The sequence below is a fragment of the Pteronotus mesoamericanus genome, unplaced genomic scaffold (assembly GCF_021234165.1).
Source record: "Pteronotus mesoamericanus isolate MK-2021 breed Mesoamerican mustached bat unplaced genomic scaffold, CSHL_Meso_final scaffold_651, whole genome shotgun sequence".
Lineage (NCBI taxonomy): Eukaryota > Metazoa > Chordata > Mammalia > Chiroptera > Mormoopidae > Pteronotus > Pteronotus mesoamericanus.
Genome location: NW_026555325.1, coordinates 47,116,567 through 47,141,108, shown reverse-complemented (window position 1 = coordinate 47,141,108; position 24,542 = coordinate 47,116,567). Strand labels below are relative to the sequence as shown.

General features: G+C 40.3%; 1 protein-coding gene across 1 annotated transcript; it reads left to right on the top strand.

Annotated features, from left to right (window-relative positions):
• Positions 1-2,965: 2,965 nt before the first annotated feature.
• On the top strand, positions 2,966-24,214 carry NEMP2 (nuclear envelope integral membrane protein 2). The gene is made up of 9 exons (XM_054562424.1): positions 2,966-3,075; positions 10,358-10,479; positions 14,377-14,599; positions 14,741-14,813; positions 15,843-15,936; positions 16,735-16,849; positions 19,027-19,252; positions 22,350-22,526; positions 23,259-24,214. Exons 1-9 carry the CDS (start codon positions 2,967-2,969, stop codon positions 23,380-23,382), a joined length of 1,263 nt encoding a protein of 420 aa, XP_054418399.1. The 5' UTR covers position 2,966; the 3' UTR covers positions 23,383-24,214.
• The last annotated feature ends 328 nt before the right edge of the window (positions 24,215-24,542 follow it).

Genomic DNA, 24,542 nt, shown 5'->3' with positions numbered 1-24,542 from the left:
GTATTAATCATAGCACAACCTCTGGGTCATTTGTGAATATGGTTCTTTTGATTGTTTTAGTTCTTGATAACAGATTTTTACCCTGCTTTCTTGGGGTGGCTTATAATTTTTGATTGAATAATGGGTCTCATGTGTAGAAGAACAGTAAAAACTGAGGTAAATAATATTTATTCCCAGAAATGTGCATACCTCTTCTGTCAGGTCAATAATGTGAGTGATTAAGTCAATGTACCAGGAGTTAGGCTGAACTTGGGTTTTATTGTTTTTATCGTTACCTTTCGTGTATCACAGGATTCAAATTCTTCTGCTCTTATGTTGTGCTTAATGTGGGGCCCGGAATACTAGGGAGTTTTTCCGTGTCCATCGGCTTTCAGCAGTTTTGTTACAGAGGGAGTCCTTCCCCACACTTTTCTTCTTACTCAACAAAGACTAGCGTTGCTTGTTACTGGTGCTAGGTTTGTAGTGGGGTAAGGGGACATACTCCTTGTCCAGCCTTGTTCTTAGGCAGGTCCTCTGTACCTAAGCCAAGAATTGAAACTTTCTTTGCATTTCTGTCTCTCTGACACATTGCTGCCAAATTCCTCCAAGTATCTGATACATCTTGAATGAGAGAGCATTTCCTAGCAATACCCAAACTTTACTTTTTATCAGTTCAGAACACTGAGCACCAGTATTTCCTGCTGCTTCCCCAGAGACAAAGGATTTGTGCTTCTATCTGTCTCCCAGAAGCAGTAGATATTTGCCATAGCCCTGTTGGTGGTAGTGTTTTCTGCCCCTCTCTCAGTGACTTAAGGTTTTCAAATGAGAGAAAAGTTTAGGCCTGGACGTTAGGACGGGTTTCTTGATTGCATCCAATGGCAGAACTATTACCTTCTAATATTCTTGTTATCTCTGGAAAACTATTTATTGCTATTCCATAGAGAGGAATGTGGTGTTTCAATTTAGCTTCTTCACAGATATTTATTAAGGATATGCTATATGAATAGCACTTTAAATATTAACTTAGTATGCCTGCTCTTTATTTCTCTACTAGATAAAGCTGCAGGAAAATACATTTGTCACTCAAGAATCTACCTGTTTCTTTTAGCCACTTTCCATAGTACCACCCCAGGTTAAACTAAATCAAAATCAGTGTGGTTGGGAAAAAATAAAGAGCAACCCTTGTGCAAGAGGCAAGTGAACACCCAGGCTCTCCATTTCTTTGGAGACAGTTTGTAGAGTCAGACAAGCTGGGGGTTCAAGTAATAATAGTTTACTTGTGAAAACCATTCCCAAAAGAATAGTTAACAAGAAGATTTCTGAACTTTGTTTTATATGAACTAAAAGCCATATATCAGTGCGCCAGGGGTTTGAGGGCAGTTGTTAAACCTTTGAAACCAGGGAAAGGCTACTGAGCCCTTCTCACACTTCTAGGGAAAATGAAGCTGAGCTATTTTTGGAGGATGATCACTGTCACTACTAGGTTCTCTGAGGTACCTCAGCAGACCATAATTAGAAAAGAGGAATGACCTTTTATTCCAGTAAATGTTTAATATGAAACATTGAATCATATTAATCGGTTACAGGGCCTAAGGAGGATATGTTCTAAAAAAAAAAAATACAGTATAATATTAGTTAAGGTTGCAAGTTCTATACTAATAAACAGTATTAATATTGAGATCTGGCCAGGTGGCTGAGTTGGTTGGAGCACCATCCAGTACACGGAAATGCTGCAGGTTCAATCCCTAGTCAGGGCACATACCTATGTCGCAGGTTCCATTCCCAGTTAGGGCGTGTATGGGAAGCAACTAATCGATGTTTCTCTCTCTTCCCTCCTCTCCTTCTAAAGTCAATAAACATATACTTGGGTGAGGATTAAAAATATATATGTTTGTGTGTATGTATTGATAGCTCGATACTAATTTTTTTCAGTTTTATTGAGATATAATTGACATATTGTATTCATTTTAGGTGTACAACATGATTTCATGTATATATTTATTTCAAAATGGTCATCAAAATAAGTTTAGTTAGCATCCATCACCTTATATAGTTAGAAAATTTTTTTCTTGTGATAGAAGTTTTAAGGTTTATTCTTAGCAATTTTCAAATATAACATACAGTGATATTAGCTTCAGTCACCATAATGCACATTACATGGGAAAAACTTAATTTGCAGCGGGACGCTCGCACCTTTTGATCGCCTTTGCCCAGTTTGCCCACTTCCTCCTACTCCCTCCCTCTGGCATCCACTATTCTGTTTTCTATTGTCTTTTTTTTTTTTTTTTTTTTTAATGCAAGGTAATTTTAATCGGTATGTTTATTTGAAGGAACAATTTCCAGCCTCTTTGAAATGTGGGGTGTTTTTGACCTTACACATACAAGTCAATGTTATTTAGTTAAGGTAACCAAATTGCCAATTAATTATTGCGTGTTACAAAAAGGTAAATGAAAACCAAAAATAAAAAATAAACTGTCTTTTACTTATGAAAACGGAAGTTGCTGAAGGGCCTCCTCCTTTACGGGATATCACTGATGGGAGCCCAGAGAACTGGACCCTAAATCCCCTGAGTCATAGGTCAGGCAAATATTAAACAAAATTCAGAGGCGTGGCCCCTTATTCCCACAATCTCCACCCTTGAGCAACAGTCGATGGGACGAGGCCCAAATGCCCCCAGAAAAGAATGAGACCCGGAAGCGCGGAGGCCGGATAGAGCCGAGAGACCAACGGAGCCACAACAGCTTTGGCCCGAGGTGCCCCGCGGGCTCCGGCGCCAGCGCCAGTGTGGGCGGGGGCGTCAGACGGTTCCTCCCCTGCCCGGGGAGGCGGGACCTCCACCTTTTCCCGCCTGCGGAGCGCAGCGTTCCCCCCTCCGCCCCTCCCTCTTTCCCCTTCTAGACCCCGCGCCATTTCTGTTACTCTCGGCTGAGGAGGCTCCCAAGGGGTCTTGGCGCGCTGGATAGTGCGGACCCGATCCCCGGGCGAAATGCGGTGGCCCCTGGGGCCGTGGTGGTTGATGCTCTGGCTGCCGCCTTTGGCCACAGTGCCCGCAGGCGCAGTGCGCGGGGAGGAAGCGGTCGAGGCAGCGTTGTCAGGTAACCGCGGGCACTGGCGGCAGCCGCGCACACGCAATCCCTGGCTCCCTCAGTCCCAATCTGCCAGGTTCGGGCGAGGGCGCTCCGGCTGGGGCGGCGAGGCCTGGGGTGCCGGTGGGCGCGGCCTGTCCCAGCGGAGGACCCGACTTCCTGCCTGCCTGCTTGGGCTTCCCTGATCTCTGCTGGGCCTTGGACAGTGGATGTGTTTAGGACTAGAAGCAATCGCAAAGTTCAAAGCCTAGTCCTATTCTCTTCTTTTACAGAAGCAGCAACCTAGGCTCAGAGATATTTTCATTTGTCTCAAGTCACACAACGAGTCACTGGCACAGCTGATGCTAGTCTACCGGCTTGCAGCACAGGGCTTTGTGTAGTATATCCACTTAGGTTGAAAACCTTATTCTCTATTTAGCTTCGGCTTCGGAATATGACCAAAATTCCCCCTGTCCCTCACGAGCTCTGTGACCTTAAGCGAGTCATATAACTGGTCACATATAAAACTCAAATAAATATGAAATGATAGCTCTGATCATAATGTTGTTACGGGTTATATGTCCAGTGTTCTCAAGATCCGGGCACACTTGTAGCTCCAGAACTGCTCTCATTTCCTATGAGCTTAGCATTTCTATTTCATCCCCCCCCCCCCCCCCCCCCATAAAATCCCTTAAAAGATTTCCCGGAATCACTGCCCACCAGTTCTAGCTTTCTCTTTGATTGATTGCAGAGAGAAGGGAAGGGAGGGAGAAAGAGGAGAGAAACATCCGTGTGAGAGAAACATCAGTCACTGGTACTGGGGACGGGACAGAAACCCAGGCACTTGCCCTGACTGGAAATCGAGCCTATGGCCTTTCAGGGTTTGCGGGACGCCCAACCCACTGAGAGCCACACCCGCTATCCCTTTGGCTACCTCTGGTTGCAAAGGAGGTAACCGAGTGTGGTCTTTCAGCGGCCCCGCCCCCCGCAACAGTAAGTCAGGGTTCTTTGTCTAAGGTTGAGGCAATTACAAGATTCTGCCATAACTGCCAACTAGAGGAAATAGTGGGGAATCACCTTGGGGAACTGTTTTACATCAGTTTACATTGAATAGACATTTGTTGAGTGTTTACCATGTGTTAGGCAGTGTTAAAGTGCTTTAACTGCATTATTTTATTTGATGCCCAGAATAGCCCTGGGTGGGGGTAGCATTTATAAACCTAATGCCTAATAAGAAATGTGGCCGGCATATGCTGATGAATGCTGATGAAAAAATAAATCACAGTATTGCCAGGAGGGAGGGTTTTTGAACATGATAACAGCCAGAATATTTTGAGTAACCCTGGACCAACACCCAGAACCTTGAGTTCTAGCACAGCCATTATATTCAGCCACCCGTTTGTCAAATTACGTTCGTCCAGGCACATAATCTTTACAGACTACAGTTTTTTTTCTTTAAAATTTTTTAAAATTTCTTTAAAATTTTAAAATTTTAAATTAGTAAATTTAAATTTTTAAATTTTAAATTAGTAAATTTAAATTTTTAAATTTTAAATTAGTAAATTTAAATTTTTAAATTTTAAATTAGTAAAAATGAAGATGTTATATTTCTGAATGTTTTCCAATATTTTCCTCACCTTTTTATTTTTTCAAGTTTTTACCAGATTTAGTGTTAACATTTCACTTCTCTATTTTGTTAATCAAAGCCGTACCGAAATGCCTATCAGAGCTTCTCTTCTGCCTGACACATGCAGGATGCCCACTGAGTTGATAAAACTGTAGACCACAGCTGGAAAAAAAAAAAAGGCAATTTATGAGCCTTAGAGCAACATTTGCCATTCCAGGTAGGCTTTACAACATAGACTCTGACGCATCACGGATCCTGTGGTGTGCTGGAACCTCTGATTACACTAAGTCTAAGAACCACGGCTGCCCTAAAAGTCCTAGTTTTCATGAGGAACCCTGACCTCAAACAGCTGGTACTTCCTTTTAAATGGGGGCCATCTTTAATGTGAAAGGCTGAGGTTAGATGATCCTTCCTGGTCTAAATTTCCATCTCTACCGTGCACACACAGGTTGCTATGGAATGGAGACCATCTAGACCAAGGCCAGCTTTCTGTCGCCCTATCTGAAGTAAAGTCAGAGGCAGTTGGCACAGGCGGGGCAGGTTTGGCTGAGCGGAAGAGAACCTTTCAGCCAAGTATCGCCAGTGGTTTACAACCAAGGGGTGAGGTTCCTAGAAACCATGTGTTGTCCTGTGATGTTCAGGCCACTGCACTGAATTCCCAGGCTTGAATTATAGTAACAGACCATTTGAATGTACAGTACTCAAAATCATTTATGGGAGAAGAAAAAGCAACACTTGAGGTTAAAATCATCTCTGAATATGCATTAGCATGTGCTAATTTCAGTTTCATTCTCTACGCATGTTCTTGGAGAAATAAAAAAGATTTATATTCAATTCATGTTTAAAAAAAACAACTAGGATTAGTGGAATAGAGAAGTTACCTTTGTACCTTTGGTACTACATGCTAACTCCTTTGACTATATGGATTTTTGTTTTTCCTATTCTTGTCCCCAAAGAGAAGCAGTTATAGTCCAAATGGAGAAAGTGACAGTCTAATAAGTGATTTTATTATTCTGTTAAAGTTTCACCTGAGGATATTTTCTTCTCATATGAGGGCCATGTAAGTTTAAATTTTCAGGAGAAATATTGCTGAAATATTTTTATGTTGGAAGTTGTTTTAAGAAATGCTAAGATTTGAGGAGTGTTGGTGCTTTTTATTTTTGGCATACCGTATTCTACAATATAAGTACCACCTGCTCTTTTCTGAAGTTTTGACTCAATTTTTTACCTTATGTATGTCCAAACTCTTTAACTTAAATTTATACATTTAGGAAAATTAGTAAATGACAAAAGAACTACAAAGAAGTGATTTTAACTATTAGTTAGAGCAGGTGATATGCAGCTGCCCCTTTTTATATGTGATATGTAGTCTTAGATTAATTCATTATTTATAAATTGAATGTTATTTAAAATGAACTAAGAGATCTCATTGGTTAAGGTAATCCTGATTTGAATCCTCTGATAATATAAATAATTGTGCTTTGTCGTAGCAGTTGGGGCACAACTGTCCAAAAGTATACTGTTCTCTATAATTCAGCTTTATTGAAAAGACAAGAGAGGCTGTCAAAGACTCTAGGGAGTTAAGGAAAGCGATGCTCATCCATGGCTTAGAGATGCAGCTTTCTTGGGGTAGCCATAGTGAGGATGGCATTCAGGCTGGGTCCCCAGATACTCTTAAGTGGTTGGGAGATGAGCCCAAGCTGGGATAGCTCGTATTTCCAGCTCTTTCTCCGTATCTGAATCAGGTTTGAGAAAGTAAATACCTACGTTATGTGGTTCCCTCCAGAGTGGAGACATGTTTCAGCGCCTCCCTAAGCAGCGGTTCTCTCCTGGCAAAATGAATGATTATTGTTGCATTTTTATGAATTCCTAGAAACTTTTTGTTTTCTGGATTGCATTGTAAGGGGATTTTGTTGATATTATTGTGGACCAGCAAGTCCCATCCTAGAGGAATGAACCAGCTAAGACTGAGGCCGCATGAACAAATGACACCTGCAAACAGGCAGCCTTCAGTGTCAGGGCGTGAACGTGTGACAGAATTCAGATGAAGTTGTGAAGCTGGCTGCATTTCCTATTTCCCGTCCTCAGGTGGAGATAGAGGAAGTAGACACTGAACAATGAAATGTTTCTAGAAGAAGATTGAGGAAGGGAAGGGAAGCCTAGGAAAGACATACCTTTATAAACAGTGAGACAGTGATTTTCAATCTTTTTCATCTCGTAGCACACCTAAACTAATTACTAAAATTCTGTAGCACACAAAAAATACTTTTTTTTTTTTGCCAATTTGACAAAAAAAATAAATAGGTATAATTTTAATTCATTCACATCGGACAGCTCTTGTGTTGGCTGTTGTCATTTTTTTATTTGACAATATAAGGGAAAAGAGGTCAGTGCCCCCGACTGAAGAGTCAGGTGTTGCATGCTTTAAAAATGCTTGTAGCACATCAGTGTGCCCCCTGAAGCTGATCTAAGATAAGAAGGTCTGGTTCTCTGTAGGAAGGCAGTAGGCCAGCCATGATAACAATCTTGATTGTCACAAGTCACTGCCTTATGCCTCATCCAACTAGCCTATGCCTTAAGGTTCACATGAACTCAGCTGGGAGCTAGGCTTGTGCCTACTTGTGGCTGTGAGTTTCTAATTTCTTAGACATTTAGGAATTCTTGTGTGGCTTGATTGAAATGCGTTCACCTTAGGAGAGAGGTGATAGCAATGAGGGCAGCCAGAGGACACCACGAAGTGTTGACACATTGTTTATAATGTCTCATGTACTATATAAATTTGACATCAGCTGCATCTCAAAAGCCTGGCAAATTCCTAGGGAGACACTTTGCAACCTGCTTTTAGTAGTGTTTCTATAGGTATCAGTAGGGGCACTCTGTCTCCATTAGTACTTACCTTAATGTGGTTGAAGACTCAGTTGAAGTCCAGAAGTTTTTTAAATTGGGAGTGCTCTTGCACAGAATACACTGATTTACCATATACGAGAAAACAACGAGTAGGAAAATTTGAGGCATCTTGAGGACAGGTGGATTGGTGTAGCTGGAGCAGTCAAGTGGAGGGAAGGTGGGAGAGGTCATAGGTACTCAGGTCCTTGGAAGGGAGGATGGATTTTATTATGGGTCCGATGGGAAGCCATGAGCTCTGATAGATGTTTTTGAGAGATTTATGTGCTGATTAGAGAATAGGTTTTTTGGGGAAATCATGTGTGTGTTTGGATGTGTTCTCATCACAGTTGCTCAGGCTCTTCCAGGTTCTACACAGCCTTCTTTGACATTTGTCTTTCATAAAGCTGGCTGTAGCCCTTTGATATCCGGGAAGTGCCTTCTCCAGGGTGCCGCCCTCACCTAGGAGGATTTGCATCTCAGACATACCCAAGAATGCACCTCAGCATTGGTTGCTTCGTGTGGTGGTGGCACTGTGTCTGCATTCTCCTTTTGGCTGTTATATATAAACAGATCATGCAGGAATGCGTTTGTAATTGTTAGTGTCTTGTATTTAACAGCCTCTAAAGCTTCCTTCCCATGCCTTTTTAAGACCTGCCTCTTAACCTGGATTCTTGTAATTGCACCTCAGACTCTATCACTCTGCAAGTTTGTTGGTATATTTGAAAACACATTCATTTCCTCAAAATGTTAACAGTGAAGATTAAATGATTTGACAGTGTCGCAGTGGAAGGTACTGGATCCTTGTGTGACTTCCTGCTTTGGTAGCTTTATGGCCTTTATGCAGTTATGTTTTGGGAAGTGGTGGGCATTCACAGTGTCCTTTCCCCGAGTCTGTCTTCACTTTTCTCCAGCTTAATGCTAAGGCTGTTGTAGCCAGAACAGGGACCTATCTGGGCTTATTCAATGCTATTCCCTAAATGGATGTCATTGTTGACTAGTTACTGGTTACCCAACTCTTTCCCAACTTTGGTGCAGCAGATTGTGCTAGCTTCATTTGAGGTTTTTCTGGAGAAACACTTTCTTTAGGGGAATGGGGAAAAGGAGGGATTGGGTGTAAGTCCCATTTCTATGCGCTCATAATCCCTGTTGCTGTTTCCTGTTGACAGATGTAGTGGTTGCACCCTATCCTGGATCTAGAAGAATTTATTGTTTTCATCTCACTTCATTTCACAATAAATTTAAGTACAGCAGCAGATGAACCCCATCACTTTATAATCTTCTTGTGTCATTTACTACATTTATCCACTCTAATATAGCGCCTGTCTTTCTGTTTCTGTGTATTATGTTGTGTTATGTTATATGTTAATTATTATATATTTGTATATTGTATATATCATATTTATATACACACACGTGTATGTATCTACATCAGTCTCTAGTCAAATTTCTCCCGTGCTGCAGACCTATCCATCTTCACTTAGTCCCATCAACCAAAATTCAGCAAGTCCAAAACTGAACTCATCTCTCCATTCCGCGCACAAGTTTCACCCAGTATTCCTTATCTGGGTGAAGGACCTCGCCGTCTCTTCATTCGTCAGAGCCTTCATATCATCTTGTTCTCCCTCATCTAATGAATCTCTTAAGTCTGTTGATTCCGCTTCCTAAGTGCTCTTTAATCTGTTCTTTCAGCCTCCTGCTTAGTTCATGTCTTGCTGGGATTGTCTCAGTAGCCTCTTCAGTGGTGCTCCTTTCAGTCTTCTTCCCCACTAATGTTTCATACTGCTTAAAGAATGCTCTTTCTAAAACATGACTGTGTTCCTGTGACTTATTTATTGAACTGGTTGTTCTTTATTCCCACTGATCCATTCTCTGCCTTTCCCTCCCCTGCCCAGTGCCTGGAAGCTGACTTCTGTGGAGTAAATCACCTGGGCTTCTTTGCCCCCGGGCCTCCCACTGGGTTTGGCCAGTGAGAGGCACTGTAGGGAGGGCAGGAGGGGGAGGCTGAGATACCCATACCCTTACCCACCATCCCACTGAAGTTCTGACAGTGATTACATTCCATCAAACTACTGTGCCCACCCCCACCCACCAGCAGCTCCAGTAACATCCGGTCCTCCCTTTACCACTTAAGGCCTAGGGTGCTGAAGGCTTCCTGCTGTTGGTTAATCAATTGACTTAATGTCTTAACCCTGCCCACAGCTTCATTAACTCTTTTCAGTTAAATCCTTTTGAGTGTCAACAGTTTCTTGCTGAGACTTTGATACTTACCTAAAATCCTTTAATGCTCTGCTCTCAGCATGAAGTCCACATTCCTTATTGTAATAGTAACCACTGCTTCCCTCTCTAACTGCAGGTGTTGAAATGTCCTCATGCGTTTCCTACATTCCATCCTTGTGAACGGCTGAACCACTTCTGTGATTTCCCTCATTTCCATATTTTGTACATACTTGCCACCCCCACCCCCGACTTCCATTTTTTTTCTTCCGACTTAATTCTTAAGTGCCTCACTCACATTTCCTGTTTTCCAGGAAGCTGCCCTCAATTCTTTCCCTGTAGTTCAGGATTGAAGAAGTGTCTATTCTTTGTCTCCTCCAAATGTCGTAAAAATATTGACACTGAAATGTAATTTTTAGTCTGTCTCCTGCTAGGCTGGAAAGACTGAAAGACTCTGATTACCATGTAGAAACATTTATTGGTCATAGAATATAAAAACAGCTACTATTATCCCTGTTAATAAAAAAAAATAAGATTCTGGGAAATTAAATATTTAGGAAATGTATTTTCTTTTATATATCTCAGTTCCAATGTGCAAAGCTTTGAAGGAAATGGATTTTATTAAATCTTCTGAATCATATTGTTACTGCTACAATCAAAATTCCCAAATGGAATGGAAGTGGAAATACATATGGTCAACTGTGCAGGTAAGACTGTACTTTTAAATCATGTCTTAAGAACAAGGAATTAAAGTACTATTTCAAGAGTAGAAAGCAGCTTTTGTATGGCTTAGAGCTGTGTATCAGTATGAAAGCTGACTTGAGGATCATACACAGTGGCTCAAGAGGAGGGGTGTGTGGGAAGGGACATTAATTCTCCATTTTCTTCACCAGCCTTTCTCTAAACTGTTCCAAATAAATATATATCTAAGTGAGTACAGTATACTTGCTGTGTAGGCACAGCTCAAGACAATGCCTTCTTGCTTACTTTCCCAAGTAATTGCTATCCCAAGCCCCTTTATATGGAAATTCTAAAGCTACCTCTGATCCCAGGTATGGCCAAGATATAGTAGTTACTCTTGATAGCCCAGTACTTTCCCTCATTCAACATTTAACAAGTACTTATTGAGTACCTACTAAGTACCAGGAATTCTAGACTCTTAGGATAATCAGTAAACAAAACAGATCCCTGCTCCTATAATGTTTACACTCTTGGTGGTGGGGATAGGGTGGAGTAAGCCATGAGTGTAAAAGAAGAAAATTACAAAACAAGTGATAAGAAAAAAAGAAAATGTAGAGTAAGATAAGTAGATTGAGGGAGAAGGGAGGCGAGTTGCAGTATTTAAAAGAGTAGTCAGGGTAGAGGGTGACATTTGAATAAGATTTCAATAAAGTGAGTGCATTACCCAAGAAGGTATCTGGGCAAAGAGTATTCTAGGCTGAGGGAATAGCTAGGATATATTTGTAGATGCATGATGTTGATTTGTGTCATTACTGATAATTTACATACCCTTTGATCACTTGGTTAAGGTTGTATCTGTCAATTTAGAGCTTTGCCACTGTAAAATGACTAATTTCACTTATGGAGGGAATGAATATTTTCAGCAGGTAATTTAAGACTATGTCGAGATCCTATTATTCCTCATCAGACTTCTATCACCTGGTTCTATCATCCATTGATGATACTGGCCTGAATCAAGTTATCATCATATTTGTCAAAGGGTGATTTTCTAATTCCATTATTTCTTCTACATTCATTGACATTCTTCTATAAAGAAGAGTTTTTCCTCCTCCAGTTTATTTATATCCACATAATCCCATGGATTGCCAATCATTCATGGGACTACAATCCATTACTTGGGTTTTTTTGATGTTTATTTTGATATTCAAATTGTCCTAGATTTGGCCAGTAGGAGCCTCTTCAAACTAGCTCCTGTGACCTCTTAACTTGTGCCCATTATTTGAGCTCTTCTTTACCTTCTAGCAAACAAGACATTCCAAGCTTATCTTGTAATTTCTTAGACTCAGCTCTGGAATCATACATTTTTCCAAGGAGCATTCAGTGTTGTGTTTATTGCTACTACAATATCATTGTCATATGTGTATACACACACGCATACCCACTTACCTACAAACATATCTATTTCTATCTATATTGAAAGCCATGAGTTCTAATATCTCCTATACTATTTATTTGGTTCATTCTAATCTCCCTCTTTTCCATATTTGTAACTTCCTTCTTTGAAAAACCTGGTTCCCATTATGCTCAATATGTTGATTATTTGCCTAATCCTAGAATACACAGAAAGTAATTTCATATTTGCTAAGTACCATTGTGTAAAACAAACCTAGCAATAAGAATTCAATATTTGTTTACAGTGTGTTTTTATCTTTAGTGTGAGGGTGTATAGTTTAAATACTGTGCTCAGAAGTTACCGTGATCAATTTATTTTCACCCATCTTCCTTCTGTATGGTTATATTATTCATTTGGAATATATTTGTTTTTATTTGTTCCCATTTCAAGGTTGATTTTATTATATTTTTAGTATGTTATTATTAATAAATACACAAAGGTATGTTCAGAGAAGTGTCTTTGCCCCTCATATTCCTCTATGCATTCCTACCAAACCCTTGTAAGTAGTCTTATCAGTTTCTGGCATATCTTTCCTGTGTGCGTGGTTTTTTTTTTTAAAGTGAGCAGCAATGCAAAATTATAAATGGTGCTTAAAGCCATGAATGACACTATGGAGCGAATTTAGATGGAGAAGAGAGGAGGGCGAATGACCAAGCCTGGGTCAGGAAGGAGGGATGGGCCAGCCGTGGAGAGAGAGAAGGAGCAGCTGGTGAAGAAGGTGTCCAGGAAGCCCAGAGGGAAAAACGTGTAACAAGGAAAAGGGAATGATCAACAGTGCCAAATACTGGGGATGGATCCAATAAGATGACTGAGAATGAATTGATCATTTGAATTAGGAACATGGAGGCCACTGGTGACTGTGCCAAGGACAGCCTCTTTGGAGCTGGCTAGAGAACAGGAAGAGAGGAACTGCAGACTGGGGGGGAAAGCGGAGTCAATAGAAGGCTGTTTTAATGGGAAGATAGCAGCATGTCTGTATGCTGACAGAAATGGTGGAGAAGAGCGGGAAGTATGGCGGGACGTCCCTGAGTGGGCAAAGGTCGACCAGATCCAGTGTGCAAGTCGGGAGCTTGCCGTGAGAGTTGAGCATGCAGACCTCTGTGGCAGTGTCCTCCCCGCAGGCCAGGAGCTGAACATGTGCCTGCCGGTGCTGACAGGTGGGGTTATGGGGGTAGGAGCCAGTCAACATTCTTTCCCGGTGTTTTCCATTTTCAGTGAAGTAGGAGGATCACTGAGGCGGCACAGGAGGTATTGGGGAATTGATGGAGAAGCTGTGAAATCCCCGTGGAAGGGAGTGGAAGAGTGACTGGATAGGAGTATGTGGTATGAGTGCTTTCAGCATTCGGGTCCCAGTCAGATTCACAGTAATGGGTGTGAAGTGGGACCACTGTGCGTGTCTCCAGCACAGTCTGTGGCAGAAATGCAAGAATGGAATAGGTGGAGGGCTGGATTTTGGAGGTGGGTATGGCAAAAAAGAGGGATGCAGAAGAGTCAAGGATGCATGTAAGGAAATAATTCCTAATGACGCATCTGGGAATTCAGCTGGACAAAAAAGGGGCTGAGTTCATCAAGGGGGTAAGGAGCAGGGTAGAGATGCTTGATCTATGGTGGGGTCAGAGGCTGGCTGGGGTGGATGCTAAAGGGGACATGCAGGAAAGATAGGAGGTAGTGGTCAGCCAGTGAGATGCATGAAATAGAACCTGTATTTGGGGCTTCAGTTGGGACTAACAAAGTCCAGCATGTGGCCATGGGAGTGATTACCTGAGGTGGGTGGAGGACAAGAGCAGAAGAGGAGAGGAGCTGAAGGAACTGAGAGGCCAGCATATTGGAAGGAGTTTGGTGAGTATACCATGTATGTTGAGAGAATAACAGAAAGCCAGGGGCTAGAGTCCATGAGAAATGAGGGGAAGGTGGACAGTGGGTGATGCCACCTGATGCCTGAGATTCAGAGTTGGTGCTCTCCCTCTCCGCCGCAGGCTTGCCCTAATCTTGGACGAGGAAGGGACATAGAGAGGGACAGGCAAAGGCCACTTAATGGTAACTGGGTTGTCACAATGCTTGGCACTGTAGCTAGTGCTTTGCTGTGAGACTTGAATGGGACCTGGGGTTGGGCTGATCCAGAGGAAGGAAGCACTTGTTCTTAGTCACAGTAGAAAATGGTGGGCAGATAAACCCTATTCTCATATGTTTATAACCAAATAGTTTGCCGCCTATTGCTTTCTGTGTCTTGTTTACATGGCCCCACAACCTGCTAGAAGAGGGAGTTTAGTCAATCACAGCTCAAGGGAACAAACACCCAGTTTCCAAAGTGTCTGTGCTGCAGTGTGAGTAGGTTTATCCGTGACATCAAAACAATACCACATAGAGCTACATGTCTTTTACTCAACCAGTCTTAGGCTCTCTTTACTCCTCTGTTTATCATTTGAAGAAACTTCTTGTGTTTATGGACTTGTTTATTCTTGTTTTATAGGTGAAAATTACCAGCTCAGGCCCGCTCAGTATTGTATATATCACAGAAGGGCAAAATTGCCAGTATCCAGAAACCATTCTCTCTCTTATCAAATGTGTGATTCATAAATTTTGGATACCAAATGACTCTCATGAAATAACCATAACCATTGATTCGTATGGGGAGATTGTGTGCTTTGTTGTGAAACCTGTCACAAGTTATACAATATGCGTGAATCGAAACAGTAAGTCTGTTTTTATTATACTGGACTTTCTCGATTCAGTTTTGCTGGAGTGACATTTCAGTACATTGACTTTTCCCTTTAGTCACTAACACAACACTGACACAAAATCTTCATTTTGTGTATGTGTCTTTTTTACTCCAGTCGTGGACTTCAAACTCCTTCTTGTGTTTGTAGCAGGCATTTTCCTCTTCTTTTATGCAAAGACCTTGAGTCAGTAAGTATTCATTTTTACGTTCTTAACTTTGTGAATCAAAAAGAGTATAGGACATTTTTGAAGCTATGCTAAATATTACCACACTAGTTTGTAGGTAGTTCTTGCTTTAGGTTTTGCAAACAATAGATCTGAAACTCATGCTTGAAAAGCCTTTAAAACCAGTAATAGTTATTTGTATAGTTATGATATGTAAATGTTACAGAGTGCTTCCACGTGCATTATTTTGTATTACATATTAATATACATTATTTTAATTTATTTGATCCTAACAACTATGTGAACTCTGTATAATTTTTCTCATTTTGTAGATGAGAAAACAAACGTCTGTCATCACATGACTAGTTCTTACCAGCACTGAGATTCATACTCAGATTTTCTGATGCCAAATGCCTTGCTCTCTCTATTATATTCAGGCTCTGCCCTCCATATTTGAGGCTCTGATACAGAAGATTGAATTTAACAAATACCTGATAAACACAGTATTCTGATATTTTGTTACTAACAACTTCAAAACAGGAATCTTAGTTTGCTATTCTAAACATTGTTTACTTTTGTGCTTTTCCTTGTAACATAATGAGGTGTTTAATATCCATGGTCCTCATAATCAGGATGTTGCTTATGTAGCCTGAAGTGTAAAGCTTGGCGTCAGAGGAGTTGAGCTGGAATCCTGAATCCTCCAGTTAGCAGATACTGACTTGGGGAAGGTCTTTAACTTCCTGGTGCCTTAGTTTACTCCCCTGTAAAATTTAGACCAAGATAACTGTTTCACGGGGCTGTTGTGAATGCATGTAAAGCTCTCAAACAAGCGCCTGCTACATCATAGGTGCTCAAAAATTATTGTTGGATCAGATTCTGAACTGAAGATAATCCAGACATTCTGTTTTGAGTTACTGACAAGATATTTACCATAAATTTCAGGTAGAGATTTCGTATTATAAGATTATGGCTACTGTAGTCAAGTTAAACATATTTTTCATAATGGAAGTGTGACTTGACATTTAAACGTCTTTCATCTGCTTGTCTTGACAGAAGCCCTACTTTCTATTACTCTTCCGGGACTATGCTAGGTATTCTGATGATACTTGTCTATATCCTGTTGCTGGTGAAAAGGTTTATCCCTAAGGTAGGTATAGTATGTGCAGATGAATAAAAAATTGAAGTCAGGATATCCGTAGACATGAAAAATTGGCCAAATTAATTCATATTGATTATAACAGTTCCTAATTCAAACTATATTTCTGCATTGTATAAACTGGCTTTAAAATGTATCTTTCTAGAGATTCCATATTTACTTGTTACTGTTTGTAGGCTTATATTATTAAGTCTTGGTGATTTTTTTTGAGACCCTTTTATTTTCTAGGTAATGTGTTTTTCTTATGAGTGACAGGGGCTGCTGATTCTATGCTAAGTGAAAATTTCTCTTCTTTTGGCATAACTGAGGCCTCTCATGATTCTTTGAATAACAGTATTGCTACATCGGGGGATTTCTTTATTATTATTAGTTCCCCAAAACAGAATGCTCTATGCTTAGTTGAGGATAAATAATTGTTCATGATGATAATGTTGCAATTTCCCTGATTAAAGCTTGCAATTCCAGCATTATTTTGATAAATTTATTCCTTAGAACAGTGCTTCTTCAACATTAATGTATGTGCAAGTCACCTGAGGACCGTGCTGGAATGCAGATTCTGACCCAGCAGTCTGTGGTGGGGCCTGGGGGTCTGCATTCTGGCAGGCCCCTACGCGGTTGAAGCCGCTGGTTCATGGACAGCACCTTTAATCAGACCCTAGAGAGTATTGAATGGACTTCAGTGTAGTTTGATGTAAAAAATGTCTAATACAAAGGGTTTGATTGTTTACTTCTATTTTTATGAGAGTGAATGAACCAAAAACCATGCCATTTATTTTCTTCCACACACAGTATAGCACCTTTGGGGCTTTAATGGTTGGTTGTTGGTTTGCTTCAGTGTACATGGTGTACCAATTCATGGAAAATCTGCAGTGGCTGTGGTATGAAAACAGACTTTATACATTAGGTATGTAAAATTTTTTAAAAATACATTCAGTTATTGGAAAGCTGAAAAGAACAACTAGAGGCTTTCTTTTGGTATATGTTTCCAGTCTCTAAATTTTCAGTTTGAACTAAGAAGTGCTATTAAAAGTAGTATTTTATTTTATTCCCATAGTTGGTGATTTTAGTTCATTAGATCTTATTTTAGACTCTATCCCTATGACACCCTTCTTAGTTTTCTATACTAATGATCAAAAGAGCAAAATATTATTTGCCCCTTTTGACTGCATATGCTTTTGAATTGTGATTAAACTCTGACCACATCTAACTTGTAATGAAAACATTTCTCTAAAATATGGCTCTTTATATCTTTTTCCTGATGTTTTCAGTATGAAAGATGAGAAATCCTAAATATATATAACTAAAGAAAACTTGACTTTTCAAAAACAGAGAGGCTATTAAGAAACCACTTGGTCCAGGCTGGTGTGGCTCAGTTGGTCAGAGCGTTGTCTTGTACACTAAAAGGTTTTGGGTTCGATTCCTGGTCAGGGCATGTGTCTAGGTTGTGGGTTCGATGCCCGGTCAGGGTGCATGCCCGAGGCAACCAGTCAATGTTTCTCTCTTACATCAGTCTCTCTCTGTCTCTGTCTCTGTCTCTCTCTCCCCCTCTCTCCCTCACCCCCTTCCTCTCTCTAAAAGCAATGAAAAAATGTCCTGGGTAAGGATTAAGAAAAAGAAGAAGAAGAAGAAAAGAACCTAATTGTTCTCCTTATTTCATGTTACAAAAAAAAATTAAGTTTTTCTAATTATTTTTAATTGGAAAATAATGGAGAATGAGAGAATTAATTTTCTTCTAACTCCAAATTTCTCACATAAGGTTACTTACCCAAAACAAAAGCAGTAAACCTTTTGGTTCATGTTAAGATTTTATGTTTTCAGTTCATTTTTTTATGCTTCAGTATTTTTAAAGTGAATTACCAATATCATGATTTGTTCCCCTAAATCGTGATTTTCAGCCAGTGTACCACAACAATTTTTAAAAGATGTCATACCTGTGACTGTTTAGTCAGGGGCACCAACCTCTTTTCCCTTAGATTATCAAATAAAAAAGGTAAGAACAGCCAACAAAACAATAGCCATCAGGTGTGAATAAATCAAAATTATACCTATTTTATCTTTGTCAGATTGGCAAAAAAATTTTTTTTCATGTGCTGCAGAATTTTAGTAACGAGTTTATATGTGCCATGAGATGAAATAGGTTGAAAGTCGTTGCCCTAACTACTTTAATAAGCATCTCTTAAAAAAAAGAGAGCATTTTCCTCTATACTCAAGCAAGTATTAAATCTAAAAAAAAAAAAAAATTAACAATTAATGTGAAAGTATCTATTACCCAGACCATGTTTAAACTTCCTAAATGTCTTCGATGGCTGGTTTGTATAAGCTGGGATATAGTCCAGAATCACATTTTGTGTCTGTTATGTCCTGTCTCTTTTAATCCATAACAGTTCTTTTTTCATCACAGTGATATGCTGAAGAGACCAAGCTAGTGGTCCTATAGGATATCTCGCAGGGATTTCTCTGATTACTCCTTTGTGGTATAATTTAACTTTGTCTGTCTCTCCCCTGTATTTCCTGTAAACTGGAAATGAGATCTTGAGGCTTGCTTAGATACAAATGAAACACTTGGTGGAATACATAAGAAGCCATGTGCGCTTCACTGGATCATCACAGGGAACACAGAGTATCTTACCGTCCCACCATTATTAATGCTGAGACTGAGCACTGGATTGTGAGGGTGACAGCCTGATACCTCCTCTGTAAAATTGTACTTTTGTGTGTGTGACTAGAAAGTAAAAATGAAAAATAGGGTTTGTAGCACACTATGACATATGTTCAGGTTCATTCCTGACCAAAGCAACCGTAATAGCATTTGCCCATTAGGATTCTGGACTAAAAAAAATAGACATATATTATAATAATTTATGATTATACGTCCTTAATTACTGCAAGTCAGTCTAGTCTCTCACATGAAAGGGATAACTAGCCTTAAATGCCTTTTTCAATTTTACTTCATTGGAGAAAGAAAACAAAAATAAAGATTTTTCTGGTATGTTCTTAGGGTTCAGTCAAGGCTCTGACAAGTTTTTCACATAAATTTTCAAGTTCAGATTTATATTAGTTTACATTCTTCTGCTTTTACAGGCCTTGTCTTCATAGTTGGGTGTTTCAGCTTTGCTTTTTGTTACAAACATGGGCCCCCTGTTGATGAAAGGAGCATATGTCTTCTGACGTGGACGCTGCAGCTCCTCTCCCTGTTTCTGATCTATTTCGGTGCCACCATTCCTCAGTTCTCATATGCAGTTATGATCCTCATGCTGTTGTCCAGGAAAATGCACCGTGCAATGAAAGCATTCAGTTATATGATGTGGTATGTATCTTTTTTCCTGATAAATTTGATATTGTGAGCTCTGGTTTTATTTATTGTTTGGGGGAATTTTTGGACCTATCATATTTAATCTCATAATTACCTACATTTCACCTGGAGATTTCCCTCTGAGAGAGTGGAGGATAGAGAATGGAAGCATCTGATCTAATCTCCATTGCAGCCTTTAGAGATGCACCACCCCATCCCTGGGAAATTGCACCTCACCCAGAATTCACTAAAATCAGTGACAAAATTACTTGGGCTCTGGGTTGCCTAAAATTTCTACTTTCATTCTATATTTCCTTTCATTAGGGCCAAACACTGCTTTAGAGGTATTTGTTATGTTTATGATATACGAATAGGGAATAGAAATGAATCATAAATGGTTGAAAGATATTATTTATGTTTAGGACTTTATTTTAGGTTTTAGGTTAAGGCTTAACCCTTTAAAAATATAGAAGGATGAATTAGAAAGATGAAGTAACTTCTATCATGATAGCTTTGTTATTTACATCTGGTCTCATTCACTGAGTCTGACTGAACATCTGTTTTCATGTGAAGTGCACAGCTTAAGGATCATCCCAACCCTTGAGGTGTACTTGCTGAGACAGGCATACATTGTCATACACTTGAAGTGTTAAAATAGGCCTGCCCAGGAACTGTGGCATATAAAGTTCAGGAAAATTTCTGGAGGTGATATTACTGAGTTGAATCTTAATGAATCAAAATAGCCAGATGAGTAAATGCAGGAAGGGCTTTCCTGATAGAGAAAGCCCAGTTTGGTATCATCTTGAGGCAGGTGAGTGAAATGGGCTTTGGACGGGTCATGGAGGCACCATAGGCCTTGCTAATAAAACTAGTCTGACTCTGTGTACAGTGGAAGAAGGTAAGCAATGTGCACTTTAGTGAGTGCGCCCTGACTGATGCCCAGATTGGAGTTATGTGACCAAATGCTTGGGGCCCCAGCAGGTACTGAGTGTGTGATACAGGCAGGGGTGGGGTAGTGGAGTGATCGTGAGCGCTATGGGAAATCTTACAATGCAGCTGCCTTGAAAATGGGGCAGTTACCACTCAGCTTGAGCTGATGTTGCCATGTGGGAATATGGGACCTGCTTTACTAGATCTTCTGCCTTTCTAGAAAAGCTAGGAATGTGGATTAGAATGTCAGTTCTTACGATTTTTAAATGTTGGCAAGTAATCTGAAAATAAAATTATTCAATAAGCAAAAATCAGAGTTGAGACCATATCGCTCATCAGGTAGAAGGACGTGGTCCATCTCTCTTCTGGCAGAGGGTGGATATAAGGCGGGGTTCTGGGGCAGGAGACCAGTCATCAGACACCGCAATGCTCCAAGCAAGGGAAGAGGAGGACCTGGAGTACGGCAGTGAGACCAAGGCTGGAGGAGGGAGTTAATAAATGTTTATGAGGTACTCTTGACTGTTGCTCTGTGGTAACTGGTAGTTTATGGATCTGGGGACTGCACATGTGGCGATGTCACTGGTTCGAGAGTGCACCAGTGTCAGGACAGAGCCCCCCCCGCAGAGGATGTTGGCGAGGCTGAGAGGCAGCAGGGCCAGGTTGGAGGGGCTGATGCTGGCCGATCTCCCTGCGCCGTGTGAGAGCCCAGCAGTGACTCGGAGGGTGCTGTCCGCCTTACATCCTCTAGGCCTCTGGCCCTTTGCCAGGCCTGCATCCTGAGGAACCCAGGATAGAATTTTTGCACACTGGTTCTTTTAAGCACTTGTGCATCCTGTTATCATGAACGTAATAATCAAAATGTAGTGTAACTTTCTAAAAATTTTCATTTTGCTGGTGAATAATTATGTGAGTAACTAGGGGATAAAACAGGAGCTTATTTATAGGTTAAATAGTAAACCAGAGAAATAATACCTAGAGTACTTTCTAGTTTGCAAAGAGCTGTCTGAATATGTTTTAATAATATATGGTGGTTATTTTTTTTTTAATCATACTTCTTGAACACTTACTGTGGGCCACTCACTGCTAAAAGCAGTTTATACAAAACACTTCACTTAATCTGTATTGCAACCTCATAAGGTAGATGTTACTATTTTCAGTTTTTTCATATAAGCAAACTGAGGCTCAGAACTGTTAAGAAATTGCCCAAGTTCACACAGTGGGTGAACCTCAAAGCCAGGACTGTGCCTCAGTCTTCTGCTTGGAGCCCAGGTCTTTCCTCCAGGGAGACTAGCCTAGGCATTCAGAAAAGGAGAAGGAAATCATGTCTGTAGTTCCCTAATCCAGCATGTCAAACACCTGATGATTTTTAAAAGTTAAAAGATTTCTCAGGTCCCAATCCTCAGGAAAATATATGTTCAAAACACCTGCTGGTAATTCCGATACTCATCCAAATTTTGGACTCTCTGGTTAAATTAAAATTTAAGCTACCCAAAAACATTTTTTAAAAAAACTCATTCATAAATATATGTGTTGAAACTGTATCATCATAACCATTTTTATGAGATTGTTTCCTTTCGGACTTTCCTGGTGGGAAAAAAATTTTAGTCATAAGCCCTTCAGCATGTAGCAAAGCAAGAATTATTGTAAGTTTATTGTACCTACACACCCCTTGTACAATATTTACTCCCTCTCGAGGATGAGTCAGAATCTCCACCACTAGGTGGAGGTGACATCCCACAAATCCTCCTGCTTTTCTGTCTAGAAACTAAGTGGTGAATGCGTACTGGGACTCCATAAAAGGACACCTCAGAGGCTTACTTCTGTTAGTGCCAAAAAAAAAATTCAGCAGGCCAAGCATAAAGAAACCAGACTTTTAATTGTCTGGTTGTGTGATTAGAAATCACCAAGGAAAAAAGATACAATTAACATTTCTATTGGAAATTGATCATCATATGCCTTAGGTGATTCTTTAGGATGGTCCAGAGGGGGGGTAATATACTATCAAGCCCAAACTACATGTTCTAAGTACTTCATTTACAATAACAACAAGAAAAAGTATAGGATGATATAAAGGAAGTTAAGAAATACTACTGTCAAAGAAATGTATTTTCAAAATCTTAAGGGTTGAATTGAATAATCAAACATAGCTAGGAATCTAGCAACCAAATGCCGCATGTCTTAGGAAAATGAAGAAATGGTTTACATCGGAAAAGATGACAGTTAAGTATCTTACTGAAGATGAATACAGAGAGCAAGCTGATGCTGAAACAACCAGAGCTTTGGAGGAACTGCGCCAGGCCTGCCGCAGACCCGACTTCCCGTCATGGCTGGCCGTCTCCAGACTCCAGGCTCCTAAGAAGTAAGCCCTGTTCAGCTGCTTGGACCACAACTTGGGTTAGAATTACTGTGAAAATACTGTGATGGTTTGGTACAGTTACCTCAGAGTAGAAGCAGACTGCTACCCTGGATAACACATGGTGTGGAGGCTGTCAGAGGTTCTTCCTTTTCCTCGGGGCTCTGACTCACACAGTTGAACTGCTAATTTCAGAATAAATATTGATCTGATGTGTTTTAGAGGGGAGGCCATATGGTAACTTTCATACGAGGTGAAAGGTGGAATGGGCTCTCTCGCCCGCTGCTTATTGTACTGATGTGGAAAATAATTGTTAAAGGTCACTTAGAAAGGCATCTTTGCCCCAGTACCTTTTCCCTTCCTGCTTTCCCTTCTTCATAGCTTTAGTCAAATACCCATGCACTCAAAGATTAGAGAAGGGGAAAGTATTGACACTAAAATAATGGATAAATACTAAATCTAAACTAATAAGAAAGAGAGAAGAGAGGACTTAGGAAAGGGGAGTGGGTACATTTGACAGCACTCAGCACTTAATACCCATTTCTCTGCGCTGTCCCTGAATGTCTTAAGGATCACATGAGCCATTCCTGTGTTTACACCCACTGTGTAAATGCCATTCTCTGTTGTCACAAAGTCCAATTTAATTAAGGAGGATATGTATTAAGGGAACTGTTACTTTTCAAATAAACCTTTCTGTGATAACATTAACTTTATTTAAAACAAACAAAAACTTAATAGGTTTGCAGACTTTGTTCTTGGAGGAAGCCACTTGTCACCTGAAGAAATTAAGCTTCATGAAGAACAATACGGTCTTGGGGGTGCCTTTTTGGAAGAGCAGCTCTTTACTCTGGAGACTACCTGACAGTCTATCTGTACATTGACTTCATCTGGACAACAAACTGGGTAAAAACCAAGAATCCTCTTACAGCTCTATGGAAGAATAGCAAAAGCGTTTGCTACGGAGAAAAATCAAGTCACACGGGAAAGGAGAACTGTGTTGTATTGAAGATAACTGAACATTCTTGGCCAGTTCTGCTATTTATTGTAATGCAGGCCACCAAGATTCTATGACTGTTATTACAACTTCCATTGAAGGAAGACTTTCATTAGGAACAAGGGAATTGTGTTGACCTTCAAGGGGCCAGTGAGCATGAGCAGGTGCCTTGTCAACACAGGGCATTAAATCCCCTCAACCCCCAGAACCTGTGTCAAAAGACTGCATTGCTCTTCCTAAATGCTATCAGTATAAGTGTTGGCAGAGACCTGAGATGCTGGATGTATAGCCCACTGATGCTAACAGGTGTTAGGAAAGGGATTCTTGAGGTCAACTAAGGTTGATACAAAGTTATACAAAAGCACTGCAGGACTTCTCAGAACCTTTAATAATGCTAATGCACACTGAAGCTCCTAAAGAGGAAATGTGTGTAGCAGTTTCCATTTTTCAGGAGATTGATACTCCTTGGTACACATGTTTAGAAAATGCTAATGAAGGAAGAACTGAGGTTCGGGAAGGTTAAACAACATGTTGAAGGCCACAAAGCTATTTCAAGGCGGCACTGGAACTAGAGCTTCAGCCCAGGCGTTTTCTATGACTCAGGTAGGAAAGACCTTTAAAAGGCAAGCCAAGAGGTCAACTCGCTACAGCCTTGTGTCTCACAGTATTGGTCACTTTTATTTTTTAATAATGGCCAACTAGTTATTTGGTAACTGTGATAAAGAGAAACATTTCCTAAGATTATATTTTAAAGTTTTGATAAGACTTTTATAGACATAAGGACTAGAAATTAAAATTTTTATATTTTTTTGTATGTTGAAATTGAAAACATTTAGCCTCTTGTGACATTGCAAGTTGACTGGTTCATTTTTAAAACTTGTTTAGTTTCATATGTTTGTAACAATTTCCTACAAAACAGATTTGTGATCTTTCTTACAGAGAACAGATGTTTTTCTTGATTTGTGATGTTAAACTTCAGAGTAAAACTCTGAGGGACTAACTGCAACCTTTGGCCCTGAGCAAAGGAG